The sequence below is a fragment of the Nelusetta ayraudi genome, unplaced genomic scaffold, assembly GCF_046127955.1.
Source record: "Nelusetta ayraudi isolate G7.1 ecotype Tasmania unplaced genomic scaffold, CSIRO-AGI_Nayr_v1 ptg000125l, whole genome shotgun sequence".
In the NCBI taxonomy this organism is placed as follows: domain Eukaryota; kingdom Metazoa; phylum Chordata; class Actinopteri; order Tetraodontiformes; family Monacanthidae; genus Nelusetta; species Nelusetta ayraudi.
The window spans coordinates 735,001-760,609 of record NW_027466175.1 but is presented as its reverse complement, the minus strand read 5'-3'; the positions used below and the strand labels follow the sequence as shown (position 1 = coordinate 760,609).

At 45.8% G+C, this 25,609-nt stretch overlaps 2 protein-coding genes across 4 annotated transcripts in view; both read right to left on the bottom strand.

Annotated features, from left to right (window-relative positions):
• Positions 1-9,873, bottom strand: part of ldlrad3 (low density lipoprotein receptor class A domain containing 3) — a 64,388-nt gene extending 54,515 nt beyond the window's left edge. Inside the window, exon 1 of the mRNA XM_076050218.1 lies at positions 9,114-9,873. Within this exon, the coding sequence (XP_075906333.1) occupies positions 9,114-9,165 (52 nt within the window). The 5' untranslated portion in view covers positions 9,166-9,873. The remainder of the gene's footprint in view (positions 1-9,113) is intronic.
• Positions 9,874-25,366: 15,493 nt separating this feature from the next.
• Positions 25,367-25,609, bottom strand: part of trim44 (tripartite motif containing 44) — a 38,814-nt gene continuing 38,571 nt past the window's right edge. For all 3 annotated transcript variants that reach the window (XM_076050207.1, XM_076050206.1, XM_076050208.1), the window contains exon 6: positions 25,367-25,609. This exon is cut by the window's right edge and continues 1,684 nt beyond it. The gene's annotated coding sequence lies outside the window, so the exon portion shown is untranslated.

Here is a 25,609-nt window from a genome sequence, read left to right as displayed (position 1 = left end):
ACCGTCAACACACTCATACTTACCCGAGGAAGAAAAAGTTGCAAATACAAATACTTGTCACAGCCACTGCTTTTGATCACCGTGCCGGAGCCTGCTGTCACGACATCAAAAGCCTTGGACTCCAGAGCACACTCACTTCTGAAGTGCCTCGATATGAAGCTCTGTCCAATTCTTAAGAAAATCCCACCAATCCTTCATTAAGTATCTGAAGTCATTAGTCTCCCGACAGCCAGGCTGACAAATCATCCCGGACATAAAAGAAATTAGTTAAATCTTGGGCCTGCAGCTTCTCATTAAAAGCTTCTGCGATCAGGCCGACTTCATTACAGTACAGCCGGGCAGGATCACCTCCTCCGGCCCAATAGTGACCTGGACTCCCTGTCCTCTGCTGCCACTTCAGGACTAACCAACATCCTCTCTCATCCTACCCCCCCCCCCCCCCCCCCCCCCAACCGACACTTCTCTTCCTGCTCCTCCTAGCTCAAAATATTAGAGGGGGAAAAATGTCTTCCAGCTCTTCATTCTTAAGAAGCTTTGAGCCTGCCTTTCGTCTTTGGTATTCATGGAACGAGAGGGGAAAATAATTCATTTTGGTGCCCGGAGCTGCTGCCAATCCGCAGTTGACGGGGAAGCGGCATTAAGGCAATTAACATGGGCTTTGCATTTGATTTTAGCTGGCGAGAATGCCTCTGTAAACCCGCAGACGGGATCAGGTGATTAGTTTCTGTGAGGATGAGCGCCTCGCCTCCCCTGGTTCCCATCCAAGAGAGGATTACCCTTCGCTCAAGCCGAGCGAGCGAGCGAACCAACGCGCACACTGCATCTTTTACACCGGCGAAAATACACACATAGAAAGAGTGAAGCGCGGCAGACAGACGGGCGGGAAATCAGAGTGTGTGCACACTTGGGAGGGGCGAAGACTGCGACCTGACCCGTCGTGTCGCGTCTGCGCTACGAGTCAGCTGTCATCTTGGGCTTCACTTCACCTTTAGAAAGACAGGAAATCACCTGAGCTCACTTTCACCCCTGCCATTAGTGAACACACATTAAAAAAAAATAAATCTCTGCAGATGGGAAATTCAATATCGGTACCAAAGGTCTCGAGACTGAGCGCTGAGATTAATTGTAACAAATAGGCAATTATCTCAAGTCAGAGGAACTGCAATTGATCTTGTCAGTTGCTCGGCTGCCTCTCACTGCCTGCCGTGAACACAAGTACACAAAAGACTGAAGTTGGTGTGTGAGTAAAAATTCTGTTGATCATGTTTGGGTGGAAGTGAAAAGGGCTGCTGGGCTGTTTTTGACATTTAAAGTCTTAGCTGCCAGCTCTAATAATGTTGGACCCAAGTCAGTAAATTATTCAAAACTCATTAACTTATTCCTGCCTTTAATTTTTTTACTTTTATAAAAGGGTTATTCTGTGTTTTCGTATTACAATCTTTGGGGGGAAAAAAAGACTTATCTTCCAGATCAGTATTGTTAAACAAACAATACATTCAGAAAATGAAAGTGATCTTGCTGGGAGTTGATTGAAAATCTCTTCCATGTGAATTGTTACAAATCTTGTTCAACAAAGGCCACAGAGTGTTAGTGTTTGCACACAGAACCTGAAAGAAACCTACATCTGGTCCAAATGAGCACTTTGACTATGATTAGATTTTCAAATGGAACCAAATGAGAAACTCTGCAGCAGGTGGCGGGGATGGAAAACTCGCCTGAATGATTAAAAACTACGATTACGGCACAATTCTTAAGTTGCCGTCACACAGGAAGATATGAGAGCTGATAGGCACTATTATTGGAGGATGACTGTTCCGCTAACAATAACATTCCAGCATTATCATCAGATATTGCAAACAATCTCCAAAGTCTCATTGTCACTGATGGTCAATCAGCGCATTTTATGTCAATTAGTGCTGCACAATTGATTGATGGCAACGGCATTTGCGTCTGTGTTTGCTGCAGCTTTGCAAAAGCCTCGTTCGAAAATGTAGCAGGCTGTTTACTTGCTGCTGGTGCAGGGTGCTGATTTTCTGCAAGCAATCAGATGATGTGTCAGGGGTGATTGAGGAGCTCTGTCACTTGCTTTGTGTAACCAAATAAGTCACTCCAAAATGTTGTTGTTGGTGCACTGGTCAACTCAAAGAATAAAGTCACAAGACCCAAACACATCAAACCTGATTGCGTTTCACGTACAACAAATCCACATATAGCAAAAGCAGCGGCTGCACCAGCAGGTTGACAAACAAGCAGGAGGCCAGCTGCCCCCGCTGTTATCTGTGTGTCTGTCCAGGTTTCTGCTGACCTTTAAGGTAGCGCTTGTTTGCTTTGACGGAGGGATGCTGGAATTTCGGTCCAGAATAGCCTGTCGGAGCGCACGCTGGCCCGCCACAGTGGCAGCAGAGACACACAGCTGATCACAGGGGACAGCGGGGGAGCCAGCTGTCAGCCTGCCACGGCTCGTCCTCCATCGAGCAGCAGGCAGAGCCACACAGGGGACACAGGCAGTGCTGCACTCGCCTCTCTCAGATGGGGTCAGGGCGGTTGAAGATAAAAGTTGGGGAGGGGAGCCAAGGTGACCCGCGAATGTGGAGAGAAAAGAAAAAAACTACCGCCAAGTGCTGAGGAAGCTCCTGACGAAGGAATTCATCTCTGTGTAGCCGCATCCAAAATCAGAGAGCTGGTTCCCCAACGTCTGCCGGCAGAAGGCACCAGCAGAGAAACTACAACTTCAAGGTGGAACATTTCAAGGGGCTCGGAACTTTGGGAAACAACAGATTGACAGTAATCCACTCGGCGTTGACAGCTCGGCTCCACTGAGATAAAACCACAGATGATTCATCTTTAAATTATTCAGCGTCATGCCACCGTCATTATCTCAGACCCAATAAAATCTGTTTTTCCCTGAAATTCCATTCATGCCCTTTCGAATTTACTGTTAGGCTACAGTTGTGTTTTTACTGTCTTTCCCTATTTTTGTGTTCGGGCTCTGACTGCAAGTGGTCTTGGCACATATCTACACACTTTCAGTCAATACTCTGTGGCACAAAAAGAGAATATGACCTGACACATGAAGGTCATCCTATCATCTGGATCTGGTCCCCGAGGCCCTGCACAGCATCTAAACAGCATCTGCACAGTGCCAACCAGCAGGAGACGGTTCAGATGGCAGCAGAAAATACATTTCAGTGCACATCACATCAAGTACATGTGACCAATAGCGTACACTCCAAATTTTACTCCGATTTGCCAGCATTCCCCCCACGAGCACTTCATCACACGGTTGGCTGTCAAACGAGGAAGTTATAGGAGTTACAAGATATTCATATGTCTTCGCTCAAATTGCACAATTCTGTGATTCCACTCAAGACCTCACAATTGCAAAAAATGATTCTGCCCGATAATGAAGAAGTTTAGGCGTTTCCATTACCAGTTTTTTTTTATTGCAATATTTAGGGTTTTACGCAATTCTAGGCGTCATGGAAACGCAGCTGTAGACGCATTAACATGCCAAGCACTTATCCTAATGTATGAGCACAGCGCTGCATGTGTAGGTGTTTACGGCCCAAGAACGAAAATAGAAACAGCAGTCAGTGCCATGTTAACATTTTTATTTATATCCTTGCATACTTTATTTCTCACCCTAACAGCTGAGTGTAGTTATTTATGTACATTTATGTATGCGCATTATGAGAAAATGAATAAATTATTAATACCATTAGCATGCACTACCACTGCACTAAACAACAAAACACGCTATGCCTCAGCCTAGATTGACAAAATAAGGCACTAAGAAAGAATATTTCAAGTAATAATGACTCTACAAACAGCATCAACTGTCATCCTGGTCAAAACATTGAATGTCTGATGAGAGAAAAAAAACAACTTCTAAAGCATAACAATGTGCATTTGAAAGTGAATGTGGCTTTAACTGTTTAATTCCATGATTTAAGTTTCACGCACGGTAAACATCAGACGTGATTGGTTGCAGCGACCGCATTTTCAATGTCACAGTTCAGTGAAATGAACTTTCCATTTCATGTCTAGCTGCACAACCTGTCAGGATAACTGCATTATGGACCTATAATATACACTTACAACTGCAATCATATTTGCTGACCTTGCTGCATGGTTCCATTTTAAGACTTGGCTGCTGCCGTCACAGCACCTAAACCAAATTCACATTTACAAAAAGTTTTTATAAATATCTATGCTGAGACATGTTTGTACATAATTTCCGGGCTCACTGCCTCTGCGCTCTTTTTGCCTACGCTCTGTGTCGGAGTTCCCCCTCCAGTCAGCTCCTCCACAGGCTCAGTGCCAGCAGCATGTAGCGGGTGAAAGGTAAGAGCTACCTGAGGCCACGAGCAGGCAACACAAAAGGGGAATTCTTGTCAGTTTTCAGCCAACCAAGTTGAAAACATTTTTGCTTTGGATCAAAAACAGGAAACCAGTAAGCCCAATACACACTGGTGACAAAGTTAACTGTGGTGTTTTGATCCTAAAGGAACTGTCATGGTTGTGTGGTTTTGCTTGGCCTTTCTTTATCCTTTATTTGTTTGGAAATTAAAGTTACAATTAATTAAAATATATTTAGTTTTATTGAGGGGGTATCTCATTACAAAACTGAATCAGTGGCATAAAATGGACAGTTATTGAAGGAACTATGTTTCATCTCACCAAAAGAGAAAAGACATACAGTATGTATCTTAAAATAGATCATTAGTTGGACCACTGGCATACTGGCAAACTAAAGTGAACCCAAAGCTGGTCCAAGAATATTTAGTGATTGGGCTTCACTGTCAGTCAAACTTCTCAGCACATCTTAAATCAACTCCAGTGGGAACAGCAATTGCCAGAATAAGAAGGCAAAGGTTAGACAGTGAATGCAACACGTACACCGTGCAAGCTAGACAACAAAAGCACCGCATGCTACAGGAATCTACAGGTTCGTCTCTCTTGCAAGAAGGCAATTCATGGAAGCCTGGAGTTCTGATCTTTACATCTAAAGACATGCTGAGTCAATGCCAGGCAACCAGGGATTAATAAAACCTCCACATCAGTGCAGCGCAAATTAGCCGACATCGATCCAAAATCAATATGAAATGTCTCCTAACCTTTTCTTCTTCTTTTTCTCCTCAGGGTTTATGAAATATTTAACAGCACATGATTTATGGATGAGAGATGCTCAAAGAGAATGGAGACCAAACCAATACCAACGGCAGATGGAGAGAGAGAGAGAACGAGAGAGAGAAAAAGTTTAGTTGAAGGTCTTACTAGCATAAAAAGGAACTTAAAAACTTTAAAAGCATGAGTAATAATTAAAAACACTTGGGTGAAAAAAGCAAAGAGATGACATAGTTTCTAACATGTTCCAAAGTGTTTAAACATGAAATTCCAATTCCAAAGGCAAATTCCCAGTGATGGTGGAAATGATAGGATCCTCACTGGATTTGAGGGAAAATAATTCTCTAATCTCTGCCAGTCAAAACACACAAATAAAGTTAAAAGTAACGCAACAGCAGAAGGAAGCCGCTCTGCATTTACACAGTGAACCCTGATGGTCCTACCAAGTCCAGCAGTGGCTGTTGTGGTGGTGTTTAAAAATGTACTATTTCTATTTACTGTTTACCTAACATAACCTCAACTCTCAGCTAATCGTAAACAAATAAATAAAATAAAAAATAGTAAAAGGCACAAAAACAAGAGCTGGTTCTGCAATAAATAAATGATTCTACACTTCAAAACAGTGGTGAAAGTGGCATTTCTGCTGAATCTTTAATTCAAAAGAAATAAATAATGATTCTTGATGAACTTGGGTTCCCTAAGTTGAACTCAGATCTGCGTTCTCACAGTTGATTATTGTTTGGAGAAATCAGAAGAATTGAAACTCTGAGCCGTGAGCATAAAATTATGAGTCATCCAGATTTCTTTTCCACATCTTCCACCAACTGCCTTTTCACAATTAAAGGAATAATTGAATCAACCCCGTGCTCCAACTCTTTCTGCATCATCTCACGTCAGTTCTAAACAGACTAGTCGTGGTTTAAGGATTGCAAAATGTCATATTAACTTTGGGAGGACGCAGGGGATTGTATTTTATCACATCACAGCAACATTCAAGCATATCTGATCCAGACAGCCCCGGGTGGAAAAAAAACAATCAAACGAAATGTGTGCTAGCCAGACTGCCATAGATATCACAACGTTGATCCCCTAACAAGCAACATTCTCAGGTGTAAAACTGCAGTAAACCTTTATCTTCTCCACTGCTGTACTACAATGTGTTTAAAGATTCCCCAGGTGCATATTCCAACACACAGGCTCAAACACTTCAGTACTTTTGCTGGCTGCCATAAACACAGCCTGTTTCGCAAGAGAATGTTTTTGAGTGGCTCAGTTTCATAGTTTGTCTCCTCAGAAGGCGTTCAAGGCAAAACAACCAAAAAAAACCTGTACAAATTCAGACTGGAGCAATGACTGTGTTCCGTTCGAGCAAGATCCTTATGTTTACGATGTCCATCACTGACGCTGCATAAACATAGTAAAACTACCTGTGATCAGCATAAAGTGCACATTATAATCATCTAAAATGAGGAAAAACCACAGAGTGAGAGCGTTTTGGATGGAGAGATATGCTTTTGGCTACAGCTGTTGAACTTATGGCACTTTTTCAAAAACAATTTTTGACTGCGACGTTCTCGTAGTCTTTAATTTTACTTGCACGGCTCATGCAGCGCACTCGATTCTCATCGGCTATTTAAGCATGTAAAACATGGCCGTCGCGCTAACTTTGTGTTATTAATGTCGCAGCACACCAGCGAATTCTCTGCAAGACTCAGTTTGCGTCCCATTAGCGAGTTACAGCAGCAATTACTGAAACCGTGTTTTCTAACATTCTGATAAATGAGTCTGTTGTCATTTCAAAACAATATTTACTGAGATGTAATTTGTAGATTTGGTGCAAGGCTTGTTGGCATCTGTCCATCATTTACACACCCTTGTCATTTCAGTTGTTGCATGATGAGTGGATGGGGTCAACCAACTGCATCTCATGTTTGAATAGTTCTGCAGCATTGCAACTTGTTATTATTACGGTTATTGATACCTTGTATCATTGCACACATTGTAATGTTATTTTTAACTCTAGTTTGTTGCATCTCATAATGACAAAATTGCCTTTACAATTCTGAACATTCTATGATGACATGCATTTCCATTCCCTCACTTCTGAGCCGTCAGCCCATTTGCCAACATGTGTTTTTGTTTTGGGTTTTTTCCAAATCCCAATTTAATGTCAATGACTAATATTGAGGATCTGGGTCAAACACATGTTGAGCATTGCCCACTTCTAACAGGAATACATCCATGGTTCAACTGATATTACCTTGAAACGATTTTCAAAAGATAAAAAAAAAAAAAAAAAAAAGTAAAGTAAAAACACTCACACAACAAGAACAAACTACAGTAATATTCTTGCCTGTCATAAATAATGTGCATACCCGCTTGACCCATTTTAGCAAACCAGGGAGGGGTGTGGCAAGCTAAATATTCTGTGTAATGACCAAGAGTCACACAGACACATGGAAAACATGCCCGCTGGAAAATACACAACAAACACTGACTATCCGTACATTTCCTTTGCTCAAGGGTCTTAAAATCTGAACAGCCACATCTTAGAAGTGTTGCTTGTTTACAGGAAGTGGGTGGAGGTTTGAGGGAATATCCAAAAACTGTAAATAGAAACACAGCAAAAGAAAAAGTAACATAGTGGGCCTAGTAGAGGAATTAGTAGAAGTAATCCATTCTCATGGCTTGCAAGAGCCGAGCAGAAGAGAGGATGCCAAGCAAACACAATGGCAATAAACTGGAACTGCTGAAAACGATGAGAACGACAAAGAGAAACGGAGACCTTGGTGCTGCGGGTCTCATTTGGGTGGTTTTTGCCTGTGAAAACAATCACACTAACTTAGTTCCATTTGCATTGTGCATGAACTCCTTGTATATAATACGTGTTTGCTTGGTGCCATGTGACCCCCAACAGTCAAATGGGAAAGAAGCTGATACTGATACAGGGCATATAGTATAGTGTTTTGTTTTGTTTTTTTTGTTTGTTTTTTTAAAGAAAAAAGACCAGGATGCAACTGTATAATCAAATAACCAATTCTGACTTCATTTAAAAAAAATAAAAAATAGTCACGTTTTATCAGGGAAGGTTGCAGAAAAATCAGCACATGACCTTACAAGACAAATGATTTACTTATATCACTTGTGAACAATTTATTGCCTTGCCATAGTGTTCATACAGCACTGAGTGACATAATCATAAATCCCAGGACACATGGACACGGACACATGACGATGTTCTTTTGTTTGTTTGTTTGTTTGTTTGTTTGTTTTCATAATGGCGACCAGCGGGTGAAAAAAAGTCCCAGCTCGGGACAGAAGCTGCAAATCTGCAGCTGCACACAGTGAAACACCCAGCCAGCCACCAAGCCAGCCAGCCATGCAGCCAGGCAGCCAGCAGCTGTTCCCCGAGGGGAAACGTTATGCCTCCCGAGCGTCACCCTCCTCCCCCCGGGGCAGCTCCCCCCCCAGCTGCCATGACGGCTCCGGGGGAACAGATTGACTTGTCAACACTGTCCTGTCAACAACCTTTTGGCCATAACTTAACCCGGAGCCCCGGCACTCTGTCCCCCACCTCAACATCTCCCCCAAAAAGCAAAACACACAGTTGAAAGGGTGAACGGGGCAAAGGAAAGAAACAAAGTACATATCCAGGCTCAGGGCTGACATGGACCTTTCTCTCTTCCACCGCCAGTGAAGCAGCTCGACACGCATGATCGAACTCGAGGAGCTCGCAACTCCCGCGGGTTTGCAAAGATACAGGCGATCGGTCGATGCAAATGGTAAATAGTCGTTCTGTTTGACCAGCGAGGGCGACTTATCTCGTTTCAGAGTGAAATAATAAGCACAGAACAAACACCCCGCCGCAGCTTTTGCAAGACTCCCCCACCACCGCCGCCGCCACCACTTCCCTCCCGACCACCACCACACTGGACCCGGGCAGCGACGTCACATCAGCGCGGTGACCGTGGAAGCGTGAAACTTACCGACGGTCCTTGAGCCGGAACCCGAACCGAGCAGAAGGTACCAGATCCACATGGTCCAGGCTCGGTTCTCTCCCCCCCACACACACCTCTCACGGCCTGTCCGCTGAGTCCTACCCCGCCGCGGGGCCACAAAACTCGGGGCGGAGAAGAAAAACTTCCCGCGACGCGGCAGCTGCACTCCTCCCGTTAAAGTTCCACTTTCCCCTCCTCCCGTTTCGAGAAAAACTACAAAAAAAAAACTGTCGGCGTTCGGGGGCTCGGATCGGAGTTTGGACTTAAAGATCGCAGGCTGTAGATGGAAGGTGGTTTTTCAAGAGGGAAGCAGGAGGATTCGATCCGTCGCTTGCTCGCTCGAGTGTCGGTGCTGCGAGAGGCGGAGTCGGAGGCAGAGAGCCGGAGAGCCGAGGGCGGCCAGTGCGGGATGGAGGTTCCCAGAGTAGGACGAGGGACCACTGAAGGCCCCGTGGCTGGTTGGCAGGCGAAACCACCAGCTAATCCCCCCGCGCCGTTACGTTTCAGGAATGGTGTTTATCTCCGCGCTAAGCAGAGATTTACGTCTCAAAAACGTTGTTTTGTTTGTGAAAGGATCTGGTATCAAAGTTGGAGAAACTCCACTGCTTTTAACAATAACCACTCCATGCTTTTTGCTGGAATTAAAGAATGAGCGCTTGTGCTCAAGTCATGTGTTGTAAAAAAAATGATGTATCGACTTTTCAACCCATATTGTGTCTGTAGAAAACAGTGTGTGCCCTCTGTCGACAGCCTGCCACTCAAACTTCCAATTAAAAAAAAATCCAAACATGTGGCTGGACATGTTGCAAAGTGAACACCCATGAGCTGGCTGGGGGTTGATTCCAGACCTGTTTTGTGACATCATACAAATAACCAATAAAGGATGCATCAACCCCATTTATCAGTTTCACTGGCAGAATAAAGACACATCACTGTTCAAAACATTTTGTGTGGCGCGCAGTGGGCCGGTGGGGCTGCAAAAAAAGCAAGTAGTCACTGTTCGACTTAAACGTCAGATACGAACTGACTGATGACTTAAAGGAAAAGTTGGAATGCCACATCAGTCTGAGCTTAACAGATGCTGTTATCTTCTTCCTCCAAAAACATTCTTTACCAATTACCCCTTCCAGTTCAGAATTTTCTGCTCTGCTGCACCACTCTGTCATGTTAATGCTTGGCCTATTGAATCAACTGTAGCAAATCCTTTTCCAGAACAAAGAAGGAAACAATGCGAGGACAGTGCCAGGTCTCCTCGCCTTAAGCTGGGACCTGCTGCTTTGATGGAATCGGTCCACGTTTAAGCTCTGCCTCGAGCACTTTCCCTCTGTCAAACAGCTGCAGTTTTTGAATGTTTACCCAGAGTTGCATCACCTTGGAGGCTTTGGAGTTTTGTTTTGTTTGTTTCTTTTTTTTTTTTGGACAGAAAATTAATTAGTCAGAGCCACAAGTCAGAAATGCTGACGTCCTTTCTAAAGCCATAGTTTTTTTTTTTTCAACATTGATACATTTTTTTAATTGAAAGTCGTGATCTGAATTTTCAATGTGGGATGTAATAGGGCACGGCCAGCTATGGCACAGGAGTAAAGTAGAGCTCTGATTGAACAGATGTTTTGTCTTGATGGAAGTCGAGAAGGAAGACACTTCATACTGCCACTCTAATTACTGCTACAAGGCAAATTAAAGTATTAATAAACCATGCATACATTGATTTAGAATTTCAGAAGAGTCTGCAACATTAATATGGATGTTGTGATGCCAATTTAGCTGAACGGAATCTGAAAGAGGCTGAAAGGATGGGAGCCTTCACCTATCGAGCCCTCTCGCCTTTATCGCAGAGCGGCAGCTGTGTGCAGACAGACAACCTCTCTTCAAACAGACTCCTCCTCTTTGACAGCGCGCTAACCTGCAGGCATGCGATTCGGATGAGTCCCAATATCTTCCCCTTCTCCTTTTTTATTCATTCACACCCGGCGTTATCAAGTCGAGGCCAAGTGCAGACTCCAACTCAAGGGAAGGGTCCTGGCATGACAGAGTATCAAAGATCCTGGCATGATAGCTTCTTCGGGGTGCTCTTGTCCCCATTTCTCCCCATTTATGCCTGCGGGCCTGTATGTGTTTCCGTTTGTGATGATGAGCCCTGATGTCAGATGACTTTATTTGCGTGTGTACACGCTCGCGTGCGCACAACACAGCCGTTGCGGAGAAGCCTGCAGTTGGCAGATATGAATATTTTAATAATCGCCGCACCAACACCAGAGCAGAGACACAGAGTCCTTTCCAGCAGAATTGCTGAGAAAACAATCACTGCATTAAAAAAAAAAAAAAAAAAAGCTTTGTTTATTTGTGACACTCCTCCCTGGGAGTGACTGTTGACGTGAATCCTGGGGGGGTTTCAAACATTATACACCCTGATCCTTGAAGCGAAACTGGATGTGCTATTTTGTTGGTTTGGCAGGAGGGCAATTATGTATGAGAGGCCCGCAAGCAGGAATATGTTGCATTTTGACACTGATTGACAAGCAGTTATGCCCATCAATTAATTTAACCCATCTATAGAAAGACCAAATTAGCCAAAAGTCAACACATGGACCCATTAGGGGACATTAAACTCTAATATGAGGGTTGTTATTGACCTAATCGCAGGAGAAACCCAATTATGGGACAAATTTGTGAAATGACTCAGAGGTGTAGAGACGATCCGAGTGGCAAAGACGGGAAAATCACTGCGACCTCGGATGACATTGCCGGAGGCACAGAGACAGAGAGAATGAAGGAGAGATTCAGCAAGAGATCAAACAAGGAGGATGTATAACCAGAGTCTCACACACAGCGAGTGTGTGCTAATGTGAAGAAATGGAAGAATGCACATCGAGGAGTGAAACACCTCAAGGCAAGAAAAGTATCAGGAGTCGATGTGACTGAAAACAACAAACCAAAAAAAAGGAAACATGTTTTCAACACATTTGCCCCCAATCCTCCACAAATATTTAATGCACTGCAGATTAGCTCATGCGGAAAGTATGGATATTAGATTGAATGCGCTGTAACGTTGACTAAAAGAGTCACTGAGTCCACTGTCAGTATAAATTATGGCAATATTTACTTAATTTAGCGGGAGTGCGCGCTCAGAAAGCAGAGCAGCTAATGCAGCTCGTGTGCGCTCGGGGCACTTGTCAGGTTTCGCTGCCTTCAAGGATACAGCGAAATGCCAAGGCCCCTAAAAAGGCCAGCGATGGTAGCTTCATGCTCCTGTGTGCTTCTCTTAACATTCACGTTATACTTAATAACCAGCGTGCCAAAGTGAAGGCCATCTGAGTTTGGGGAGACGGCGGAGGTGTGAGTCAAGGAATGATAGATTAACGGGAGGAAACACGGAGGAGGCGTCAAGGGACAATTAGCTAAAGATTCTATTTATTTATTTATTTATTTATTCATTTTTTTGTAAATGTTTCTGTTGCCTCATTAAGACCATGACTGCAGATTGCGAATATTCAGAGCGACGTACGGCCCTGATCAAGTATTACGGCAGACTTGCATGCGCTCGTGCAGGGGAATCACATTATAACACTTGAGTGGGCCTAATTACACGTCCTTACTACGGTTTGTGAAATTTCATCACACTTGTGTTCACCTTAAATCTCCTTCATACTTTTTTCAAGAGCACCAATCCAGTGATCATTCAATTGTGCGATCAAGGCTGCGTACCTTCGGCACTTGTTAGGTGCGGTACGGGGCGCTGCAGGGACATCAGATAGTGCAATTGAATCATTGCACACGTGTCAATCTAAAAAAGGCCCAGGCAGGGAATCAAATGAAGAACAGATATTGATTGGGGATTTTAGAGGTAAGAGGAAAATGCTTGCAGCATCAACAATTACTTTGCTAATTAAACTGGTTTTCCCGAAAGTGATGCAACATGTTGAAATGCGGGGGGAAAAGAGAAAAAAAAGAAAAAGATGACTTCTTGAGGAATGAGGGCAGCAGTGTAATAGGATTACAATGGAAAGTGCAAGACATTGGACTGGCAAATAAATAAATGAAGAACTTCAGACTTGATAGTGTTGGATCTGTCTTGACCCGAGATCCACTTCCAGAGTAATGTGCAGCTAACACAATCTGTCCAGTCCATCTGTACAAGCCAAATAAATCTGACTGGTCCGTCTTAATGTGATAGACAGGTGGTTCGTCCATGTCTTTGGGCTCTTTCCAAGATGAATATGTGAATTCAATCCAAAGAAACACACCAACCGGCATGACAGGATTGGGAAAAAACAAACAAACAAACAAACAAAAGAAGACTATTGTTGAGCTGAACAATGACAGGCACTTGGCGCATGCTTATATTTCTGAGTGAATGTCTCGCCAGGCCTCGATGCTGAAGCGGCAGCCCGGCAGCAGTCAGTTGTTTGCGACAGCTAAAGATCTGCTGGAGCTCTGACATCAAGGTGGAAGAGACTGGATGAAGCCTCTGTGGCTAAACCTGCTCTTACGGCCGCCATTGTCTGTCATCACAGCTGGGCCGTGCACAACAGCCAGTGGCATTTCTAAATAACAGCCTCAATCACGGTCAGCTTCAGCCGTGCAACCGGCAATTTTCCCTCACTTATATGTGATTATGAGTCGCCCGTTTACAGGCAGCACTCATCGAGGTTTCTCCCCTTCCCTCCAGGCAAAATAAACTGTTGCGTTTACAGTCTAGGATGTTGCTCCAAATGGCGAAATTGTTGTCGCCTCTGTTTGAACGGGGTCCCGATTAGAGGGAGCTGACTTTACCAGAGGTAAGTGCGTCACACTGCGGTGTCACTGTGATGCACCTTGTGCGACCACAGTGGTGATTTGAGCTAAATGCAGCAAAAAACAGACTGGTATGGGAAGGAAAGAGACATTTTTATATTAACCTGAGGACAAAGGCTACTACACATCATCACAAAGGTGCACTGGCATGAATATCAGTGCTACACTCGCCAAACACAGCTACTGAGACTTTTAAGCCCAAAACTCTTAACTTGCTGAGAAAAACCTGCGGCTTTTTGTACTAATTAGTGCAGTTTTGCAGGAGGGAAGCGTTCATTTGTAGCTGCCAGAAGTGCTGGTTGAAAACAGATCCTAGTGGATTTCATCCTGCTCTGAAAGATGAAAAGGTAGAAATAAAAAATAGGAGACATTCACACTGCCATAGGTTTCAAACTCACAGCGCAGATTAAGGAATTATCAGTCAAGTCTTTCAGATTATTTCTTTACGGACCATTTGCACAAAAATGTGATAGTTTCTATGCAGTCCTGATATTATTAAGTTTAACATTTTCAGTTTGTAATTCTCAATGAGGAGAAGGCAGAAGAAGCACATGGTTGTAACACTGGAAAAAGCCTCAGGGGCACCAGTCATTGAAAGTAAGTAACGCTTTCAAACACAGAGGGGAAAAAAGGACAAATATCATATTTCCTGACAGTTAGATCTGGTTTCTTTGAATCCTAGAAAACTTCTTTGTTTTGCTTAAATGTTGCCAAACCCAAACCACAGAGTTGGGAAAAACAGAAATGGTCTGTGGTTGTTTTGCACAGTACAGATGAATTTTGTGTTTTGCCAGCTCGTTGGTTTGGGAGAACAATGAGCGATGAATTCATTTGTCATTTATGAATGAGAGATTTTAGGAGACAAAAAACTGTTTTGGACGGAAAAAAAAACAAAAACAAAAAACAAAAACAATGCCTTACTGCAGTTGCCCACCTTTTTATTTCCACCTGGCTTTTTTTTTTTCTTTTTTTACAGCCCCTGACAAGGCTGGAATCCATCACGGAGGCTCTTCATATTCAGGTCAGCAACTGTTTTCTAATAGCAACATTAAAAATTGGCTCAGGAGCAAAGAATAATTAAGGAACTGAGTCTGTTCTATTATGCATTAGTCTGGGCACAGTGAGACCAAACGGACGGAGGCAGAAGGTGGAGGAGCGGAAGGAGGGAGGACATCACAGGGGGCCAACAAAAGTGACGTGCAATAAACAGAGGGATGGACGAGGGGATCGGGACAGGGAGGTCGTGTGACGGAGCGAGGCTGAGATGAAAAGAGGCACCAGTGCAACCAGCAGGCTGGGTCTGTTTTACAGCAATCATTCTGACTCGTCCCACCGCTCACACCCGCAGGCTACATTCGTTTGGCCGACCATCACAGGTGGTTTTTCATTGGCCAAAGTGGGCTCCTCATTTCCGCGCCGCATTCTTCACCGGGCTGCTCCGGCGCTGCAGGCTGGATGAAAAGAACCAGAATTTACGGGTCTCTGCCGTCGTGAGTTAACCTTGAGAACGTCTCTCCACTAAAAGCACCCTAATGAACAACAGGCATGGCCTCAGAGGGTGAGGGACGCGCTCCAGCTACCCAAGTGTGAAGGAGAATGAGAAGAGCAGCGGAAGGCCACGGAGAACAAAGGAAAGACGGATCAGGAAGTAATGGCCTCGTACGTCAGGCGGCCCATGAATATAGATGGGCGCCAGCAAAGAGGGTTTGGGCGGATAGGCAGCATGAAATACCAGGACTTGACTGAAAGTTACGGCTGTTCAGAAGGGTTTTTTCCCCCCCCGGTTCGTCAGGGGAGTTCAAAGGCGGCTCAAGAAACTCAACAGAGGGGAAGAGCAGTCGCCCCAAGGTTCAGCAACGGACCCTGAGAGCGGCGGCTCGAGCGTGGACATCCACCGTGAGATGAGGAAGTGGAATTTTGTGGAGGGGGCGAGAGGCAACACAGCGACAGACCGCCAGTGGGGAGGGATCAGAAAGTTCTGCCAGACTCAGGGATAATCAGTACCAGCACTGTGGGGGAGGGGTCGGAGGGGCGGTGGGGGTGGCTTTAACTCACACCCGTCTGCTCGCTTGCTGGGATTGGACGACAGGAGCGGTGAGGGAGCGGCAAAAAACACGCTGAGAAGCAGGCCTTTGATCGCTGGGTGAAGAATTACCAGCTCAAAGTCCACCACTGCCGGGGCCCCCAGCAGTAAAGCATCATGGGAAATGGTTCTTTTCAAATACAAGTTCAACCCCCTTTTTGGTGCACATCTGTCTATTAAGCAATGCAGAAGTGGAGTCAGAGTGTCGGATGGAGAGAAGCAGGAAATGAATCATGGTCAGCGCTGAAGAACAAAGGTGCTGTAACACTCAACGCCAACCAGAACAAACACTTGGCAGGGTGCGATCAAATTTCATCTTGTTTTTTCTAATTTGATTTTATTTATTCCCAAGCTCAATATATTGGGATTCTGTTAGAGTGTGCAGCGCAGTGTCTTCCTTGTTTTTTTACGTGGGCCTGACAAGTGTTCCTTGCACACATTTACATAATTATAGTCAAGATTATATTGACGCTAGTTAAAACTATGACTCACATCAGACATAAAAGTAAGCAGACACTATTTGGTCCTGTATTTTGGGATAAGTGACAAGTTCCAATTTTTTTTTTTTTCATGGAACTTGAAAGGCGGCTGTATGACTCGCTGGAATTTGAATTGGAATGGGTCGGAGTGTTTGCGAAGTAACTCATGGGTGGTCTGCCGCATTAGCAACTCCCTGAAAAATAAAAAAAAAATCAAACAAAAATTCAGTCAAGTGACAGTGATTTGTTTGATGTCCATTGGCCGAGCGCCGCTTCGGTGATCAAAGAAATCGCAGGACCGAACTCAAGAAATGCGTTCGCCACTGGTGACAAACAGAAGAGGAAAGCAAGCGCGAGGAAGCGCAAGGAAGCCTCTAATAGCTGTGGGAGTTGCGGAGCGTCTTCCGAAGCGTGGCGACAGCAGGAAGTGTAATCTTGCCTCCCCAACATGGCGACCCGAAAACACAGAAACATCACAGGAATGTCTGCGCATAATCATACAGCGTTTGGGTGGCTGCTCTCCAGAGCACATCTGAAGCTTACACTGCCGGCCCGTGCAGAGGTTTGTGTTTGTCTGTGTGTACACGCGTGCGTGTATGGCGGAGGCCAATGGGAATTTCCCGCCCGCTCTGATGGCGGAGCGTGGAATGAGCCTCGCTTTGATCATTTTTAATCCTCAAAGGAGGAGGGCCACCTCAGCGCCTTGGCGCAGAGAGGCCAAATCCCACATTGGTGCGCCTTTCTGTGTAGCGCAGCGCCGCTACAATAGCTTAGCTGAGCGCGCTCGAGATGATTATTTCGCATACGGCTGGATTGAGAAGCTGGAGCCCATCCAGACATCCTTCACAACACCGGTCAGGGTGACGCAGTGCCATACCGTCGCCGAGGCCATTAAAATCTCAGCGTGTCCTGTGAAAATGCCAGTTTGGAGACAAAGAGGACGGGGGCCACTCTGTCTCCCTGAGGATAATTTAGCTGTGAAAATCTCATTAAATCCCACCACTGCTGGCGTCAGGGTTGAAGTCAGATCTTGTTCCCCAAGTTGTGGTCTGTGGGAAGAAGTTTAAATGAGCTTTTCAATTAGCTCTGTTAAGTCCCCACCTCAAAGAGACCACAGGAGACAGGAAGTGGCCGTTGGGATATGCGGGAAAGATGTTTTTTGTTGCATTGACTCACAGCTTCACTCTCACATGCAGTTAATATGTTTTTGTTTGTTTTTTCTTAAATTGAATTTGTCCTTTTTCCACAACATTAGAATACTGAGAAGACTGGAGTAGCTTTCCAAGACTCCTCTTTGAGGTGATCGTTACCTCACAGGGTATGAAGTATGAACAGTGAAGACAGAGATCTCCAAGCTGGAGATGAGAATTTACTGCATGGATCACCAAGATGACTCAATGGATCCAGATTACATTGACACTTTCTAGCTGCCCAAAACTTGCTGTGGTTCTCCACTTTCAGCTCTGAAGAAGCTTTGAAGTGTTGGGATTCAGTTCAACTTGGTAATCTGAAGGAGTTTCTGTGTGTGCTTTACTTGTGGATGCAACCATTGTGTTATGATGAGGTCGTACTGGTTTTGGTGACACGAGTCTATTGTCATTTCGACTTGTCCCGTTGGCAACTGCGCAATTCAGGTTAATGTAGTCTTCAGATTTTGGACTCAATCATGAGTGGTTGTCTGGTGTGGGGTCAATGAGGTGGGGTGAGCCCGGTTCTGACCGCCACTGCTCAAAGGGCAGGCGAGAGAGACGCCGGCGTGACTATTGATATAAAAACCCAGGGCGACCCTTCATTGACGCTGCGCTTGGTATTCCGTCCACAGGTGGGCCACTTGGAAACAGCCAAAGCCACCGCCGAGCGGCGGCAGCACTTACTTCACAAGGCCAGCGTGCACACGGGGGACCCGGCCGAACGCCGAAGGGAGGTTCAAATTGGAACGCATTCGTCTCAATCCCCCCTGCCTGCCAACACTAATGGATGTAAGTCTGTTTTGGAGAGACAATGAGATGGAAGAGGGAGAGGATTTCAGGCCTCTGTGGTGCATCTGAAGGAGAGCAAAAAAACACACAAACAGACTCACAAACAGACCCACTCTCTCCCTCGCTGCTGTGTGTGTGTGTGTGTGTGTGTGTGTGTGTGTGTGTGTGTGTGTGTGTGTGTGTGTGTTGCACAGCCCTGAGATGCGAGTCCCGCTCCCCCTCCACTGTTTCACACGGTGGCCCTGACGCGTCAGGCCGCTGCCATCAGTTCAAGGTACGCAATTACTTTTCATTCGTCTCCATCCTCGCATTGTCTGGCCTCCGTTAAAACTGGAGGCGCGAGTGCAGTCGGGACTCTGAGGGATGACTGAATGCAGATGCTGGGGATACTGACAGCAGCGAGTGTGAGAGATGCAGTCAGAGAATGCAAAAACGAAGAGGAAGAAGAAGAAAACACCGCAGTTGTTTGTGCTATCTCCACATCAGAGAACATTTTTTTTTTTTTTTATCTGTAGCTGAATCCTGGTCCTGAATCTTCCTCACGCCTTGTTTATCATTTTTCTCACCCCCCCTCCCCCCCCCCCCCCACCTCCACCACCACCCACCCACCTGCTTCTCTCAGCGCATTTCAGATCCCACCTTTACACACACTCACACGATTCGCTCCGTTTTTAATGCAGCCCTGTCTTTTTCTGCAGAGATATATCACCCCTGGAGACCACACCTTTATTCTCTCTCTCTCTCTCTCCCCCTCTGTCTCCCTCTGTCTCTCTCTCTCTCTCTCTCACACACACACATTCACACACGCACACACACACAGGGAAGCAGAACACAAACACGGAAGGCGGAGGCATCAATTCCGCCAATTTACTGCTCCAGTTTAGGAGAAAACCATAAAAAACGGTAAAACTCCCTGATTTCAAACAAACAAACAAACAAACATAATTTAACTCTCATTTCTTTTTCCTTCTGCTCCTATGGCATAAATGAATAAAAGGATGTTTATTGTGCGCCTCCATTACGAGCCACTGCCCGTTACAGTGCGTTGCATTGGTTACACGTCTCTCTGTGGGAGCTTAATGAGCAACGTCTAGACGACGGTGCAGTGGACGTGTTTTGAAGCCGCACAGATCACAGACTCAGACTGTTTCCTCTGCTGAACAGGGGTCATTAGCACATCTGCCACATCTGCAAGAGTCGCTTAACGCAGCGGCCCTGAAAAGGTGACGACTCATTAATGGGAAATCTAATGGGCGCGGGTGGGCGGGCGGCGATTAAAGAAATGCAGGGGCCAAAAGGGAAATTATTAAGGAAATTAAGGAAGAACTGCAAAGAGGCGGCTTTGGTTTGGCGATTGCTGAGATGACGACGCATCCTTTGGTGTGCGGGAACGGCATCTGCCGTCACCGTGAGCAAACACGCAGCATGGGGTGGGGAGCCTGCCAGAGAAACAGGCTCATGTAGGCGGGAAGTACAAGGACAAGCAGTAATGCAGCATGGATAAAAAATCCTGTTGACTGAAGTAATTCCCACTGATGTTGGCATTTCCGTCTCTGCTATATTGACTTTACTTTTTCCCTCTAAATCCTAAATGAATTTACAAATCTAATCTCATTGAGGCACACGAGCAAACTGACGGAAAACACACAGAAATGCACCTTTTCACCCTATCAGTTTTATATCAGTGTTACGACACATTGCACTAGAAAGTGTAGACAAGCAGTGCAAGAGGCGTGCAGGAATTGTTGAAATGCATTACAACGGGCAAAATTTCTTTCCAGCAACAAAAGCCTTATCATTGCTCTGTGATCACGCTCGCGTCTGCTTGAAGATTGCTCGCTGACTTTCTTCAAAGGAGCTGTTGTTTTTTTTTTGTTTTTTGCGCGAAGAAATCGGAAAAGAACAGATGGCGTCGAGTACAAAAAGGGATCTTTACACTCGGGTGGAACAGAGGGAGGGGGGGCGAATATCAACAAAGTGAAAAACACTGATGAGCTTTTTGGATGACGCTGAAATCAAATCAGTTCATGCACGGGAGCGGGGCCGAAGCTTTACTCATATTCTTAACGTTAGATGAGACGCCCTTTATATTTGTTCCTGTGGCATGAGACCCTCAACTGCAACTTGAAATATTTGTCATCATTCTAGTCACCTACAAGTACATATAGTAACTATATATTGCACTAATCTAATTGCATTAGTGAAAAGGCATATTTGTTGTGTGCTCCTTTCCCTTAGTGGCGCATTTTCTGAAGAACACCAACAAAGATTGTTGATGATTGAAATTAAAAGGCATCCTCAACATGACATGGCAACGAGCCGGTTCCTCTCAAATTCATCTTTGTTTGTCTGGATCAGAACACAAACTCATTTGTCCAGTTGGGGAAAAGCATACCGTCTTGCCTCTCGCCTGTGATTTTCATGCAATTCTAAACAGGTGTGCTCACCATGGGAAATGTTGCTTTAAAACGATGAATCTTGGCAGGAACATGGGCAGCCTTGAAGTTGCAGAGTGGACTCATTCATCACCCGGAGGAAATGTGTCCCTTTACCCGTGCACTGGGAAGCGGGTGCAGCTACGTTGCAGCCCCAGGGAAGCGAGTCGTGGACTGGAGCCGATGCTTCAGTCAAAGGTTCAGTTCAGCACATGTGCCGTAGTTTTACCTCAGGATGGGAGGAAAATCCTCCAGAAAAAAAACTCCCCAAGTGGGGTTTGAATCTCAGCCCTTTCTCTCTTTATGACCGCGAGTAGCCTTCGACCTTGACTGGAACTCGTCCTCAGTGGTCATCATTCATTCTCAGCTCTGCACGTGTGGCTTGTCACACATTGGACCTTCAGGATCGCTTTGCTCTTTCCTTGGGAGTGAGGCTGTGCCCAAAGCTGAGTTGATAAAGTGTGGCACATTTTAAATGATTTACATTCCAGCGATTTCAATGGTTTACTGCTAAACGGCACTTTGGCCTAATTCGGGATAATTTACACGCCGGTTTGATGAATGGAGCCGACCGGCGCTATAAGTCGTGAGCGTGAAAGCCTTTTTTGAGCAACAGCCGGCTTTTAAATTCCACCGTCCCCGTTGACGCGGCACCCACAAATTACTTTGAGTGATGGCATTCGAATGGCCTCCACCAGAGCGAGGAGAAACAAATAAACTCAAAGGGATAGCACAGTTCTCCTGCCGCAATGTAAAGGTCATCCTATTAGTCCGCAAACCACATTCGCTCCTAAACTTTGAAGAATGGACAAAACACGCGGGGCAATTTTAAGCTGCGCCCTCACGAAAGCCTTGCAAGGACGCCGCTCAATCTCAGCCGACGGCAGACTGTTGGCGGTGGCAAAAAAAAAGAAAAAAAAATGCTTACTCAATCTGTCTCATCAACCGGCGAAGGCTGGTGTCCAACGGCGCGGCTGAGGGGCGGGACCCTGAGGTCAGACAGCTGCTGTCTCCCTCTCCTCAGGCCACGCCGCAGCAATTACCACCACTGCTTCACAGACGCACCTGGTGTCCCCGACGCAATTAACAAGCTCCGGCGGAGCCCTGGCATCCGGACAGTCAGCGCAGCATGAGCGATGAGTGAGGGAGAGACTGAAGGAAATACGTTTTCTGTTTTTTGGGCTAAGAGTGGGAGTGCAGGCTGATATCAAACTCTGTGATAAGCTCGTCGGGGACTCAACATCTCCTGGATGTGATGAGAGGATACGAGTTTTTAGATACATTCAGACAGACGTATCCCTACCAGCCCAGGTGGAACGAATTAGATGCTGCCTTTTGATATTGAAAAACTGCCATTTATTGTTCTGAGTCTGCTTTACCTTTGGGCACAGATTTCTGGAGAACCAGGCTATTGCAAATGCTATTTCATTTTCTCCTTTATTTTTGCCTCCCACTCACTATTCTACATCGGTCCCCGTTGTGAAGATGATTCATCACGACTGTGACAGGTAGAACATATAGTGTAATGTGTTGCATCCCTCCAGAACAAACCGCAGGAGGTGTTATCTTAGCCGCCACGCTCGGAGACGCGCTATCAACCCCGAGGAAGCCGAGCGTCCCAGGGTCCACTCCACTGCTTCCTCACCGTCACAATCACCATCTCCATCAACCTGCCCGGCAACAGTTTTATATCTCCCGGTTGCATTCTTAATTCGTAATTCTAATCTCCACTCTAAATGCCGCTATGATCCCATTAATCTGATGCTTGCAACCCCAACATCGCCTTCATTTCCTCTCCTATTCGCTGCAGCCCCTCCGGTCGTCCGAGTACGGACGGGAAACGATTGTGCCGAGGTAAGAGACACCACCTACGGGTGTCTTTGGTGACTCACCAATGGAAGATTGATGGAAGCTGTCTCAAGGTGAGATGGATTCCCCCCCGGCCCTCTTGTCCCCGCCCGTTCATCGCTCATGAGCCGGGCTGTCCGACAGCTGTCTGTAGCCTCCACCTCTGACAGATGCCTGCTGTCAGTCAGTCCGGGACCTTCCACAATCTGCATCTCCGCGTGCAGGTCGGGGTCTCGAATCAAGCGGCGCAGTTGATGGACGGTGGGTTTAATTTATTCCTCGTTCGAAGCGCTGAGCCCCTTTGCTGATTATGGAGATGCCAGTGTGAGCCGCAGTGGGAAAAAGTTTGTGCATTTGTGATGTTTTGTATGAGGGATTATTCTCAAGTCCTCCTGGTGCAATTTCTTTTGGTACTGTCACACTTGTGCACGTGCACTGTTCCGTCCAGGTGAAAGCTGGATGTTTCAGGAAGGAAGGTGATGCCACTTTACCTCTTTAAGTTTTTTTTTTTATTATAGTTTTCTTATTTAAAGGTTAAGGGTGAAACATTCTGAGATGTTGAGGAAGAAACAGCAACATCAAGTGGTTACATTATAGATTGCAGCGCTCTTTCACTCACCCTCCCTCTCCTGAGTTTGCCAGTGAACTACAGTGGCCTTCAAACACAAACCTTGTCCACGTTCTTCCTCGTTGGTTTATTTGAGGATGCGAGTGTTCATCCTAATTATGAAACGCACTGTGAGGTGGGCTGCATTCCAAAGAGTTCTGTGCATAATCTTATATATAAATAAGAACCGTCCTACGTGGGAGGAAAACCTAATTACTTTTATTGTACTGCGAGTATACATTTTTATTAATGTATTTATGAGCCATACATTAAGCTTTTACCAATAGAAAATGAAACTGTTTAAAATTGTGTAAAATTATAAGAAAACCCACTACTGCTGAATGAAATAGATCTCCTTGAATATTAGAGAATGAGCCTTTAACAAGCAGGCATATGTATGATAGCAGATTCACCCCGAGGCAGGCAATGGCTCTTGCTAAAGAGCACAGCAGCGGCGGCTCCCTGCAAAATAAGTCATATTTCACTGGCTGATGCACAACTTCCCCAAAAGCCATGCATGTCAGACGCATGCGGCGCACACCGACAGATCCGTATCAAGACGACGTGTAACCCGTAATTAGAATCTCTCACACGCTAATAAAAGGAATCATTAAGCCCCGGCGGGTCGGCGGGTCGGTGGGTCGCGGCGCTGCTTCACGCGCGCTGCTTCACGCGTGCTGCAACTGTCTTTTCAATGACGGCAGTGAGAAATATGCTCCATTAAAAGGCGGCAATCAAAGGCGTGTGGTCATTTAGCAGGCACGTCACGTAGCTAATTCAATCTCATAACCCATGAAGCAATTAATTCATGCCAATGCAAATACACCAACGATTTCTTTTTTTTTTTTGCCCGTCAGCAATGCGCAGGCTTTATGGCGGCGCCCGTGTTTATTTGCCCGTCTTTGTGCCTGGGTGTGAGCGCGCTCGCTGAAGTGGAGCTGGAAAAAGAGCAGGTGTAATTGGGTGTGGAGAAGAGGGAGCCTCGCGGTCTCCCCGGCAAAATTAGATCAGACAAATACCCCCCCTCTCCGTTTCCCTGCGCAGACGACGGCCACATTGCCCCGACTCAACTTTGTTGTCGCGTCTCTGATCACGTCGGGCTCCGTGAAAGTGGGCGACGAAGCCACGGGTTACCTGGCTCAAGTTGGCGGAGTGCAGGAGCCGCTTCTGGCCGTGACCGAATCTGTTCTAAATCTATTTACCCGCAGCCTGCGGGGAAAACAAACGTGAAACCAAGATAAATAAATAAATAAATAAATGAAAGTCTCTAAAAGGCTCTGAGTGCTGTGGTGCTGGGTCGGTGTACAGTGGCTTACAGAGGGGTCGCGATCGATGTCCCGGGCAGTAAATCATTAAGGCCCATTATTCCCGTTAAGGGAAACTCGCCGGGGAATGCAAACTCAAATGTGTTCCCGCCCTGATAGAAATGGTCTCGCCTTAATGACTCGGCCCCTCGTCGATATCTCAATGCGGAGCGGCTGGACGCGCTGAGCAGACGTTCTGGGGGTGAAAAAGCAGGCGTGAAGCCTACGAGGAGCGGCTTCCACGGAGCCCAGACGAACGAGCGTGAAAAACACAAAAGGCTCTCTGATTGAGGCCGGCGCCTCGCTAAAGTAGGTTCTGGCTCTCGTGCGGGTCGGGCAGGCGTGAAAATTGGACTGCATTTAAAATGCACCCGTGGAGGAGAAGAAGACGAAGAGGAGACCTTAAAGTGGTCTTCTGCTCCATCAAGCTGCTTTTGTTCTGAAACCTTCAATTCCCCGTCCTCTCTGGATGAGCAGCTGCTTTGAATTCCGATGAGGGAAAAGTGAAGATTCTCTCCTTCCTGACCCCCCCCCCCCCACACACACACACACACACACACACACACTCCCTCCCCTGATGCCTGCGGGGTTCTCTAATGATGGCTCCCCGGGGGACAGATTATATTCAGGTTTTCGTAGTGCGAAACAAATAATGCGTAAAGTGTTCCCAAAGAAAGTGGGAAAGAAAAAAAAAAAAACAGTAGAGTCAATGTTTGCAATTTCCTAGCGTGCTGTTTATTTATAGATTCATGACAAAAATAGAAAACTTTATGTATATTTATAGAAATGAGAGAGAACTGCACAGTGTGTTGTCAGAGAGCCGGGGCAGAGAAGGTCAATTACGGCGATAAGACAACGTGTCTCCAGTAGGAGTGATGGAGGACAGAGTGCATCACAGTTCAGACAGAACAACAGCAGTGAAGTCGTGTCGCTGTCACACATAACATGGTTTTTA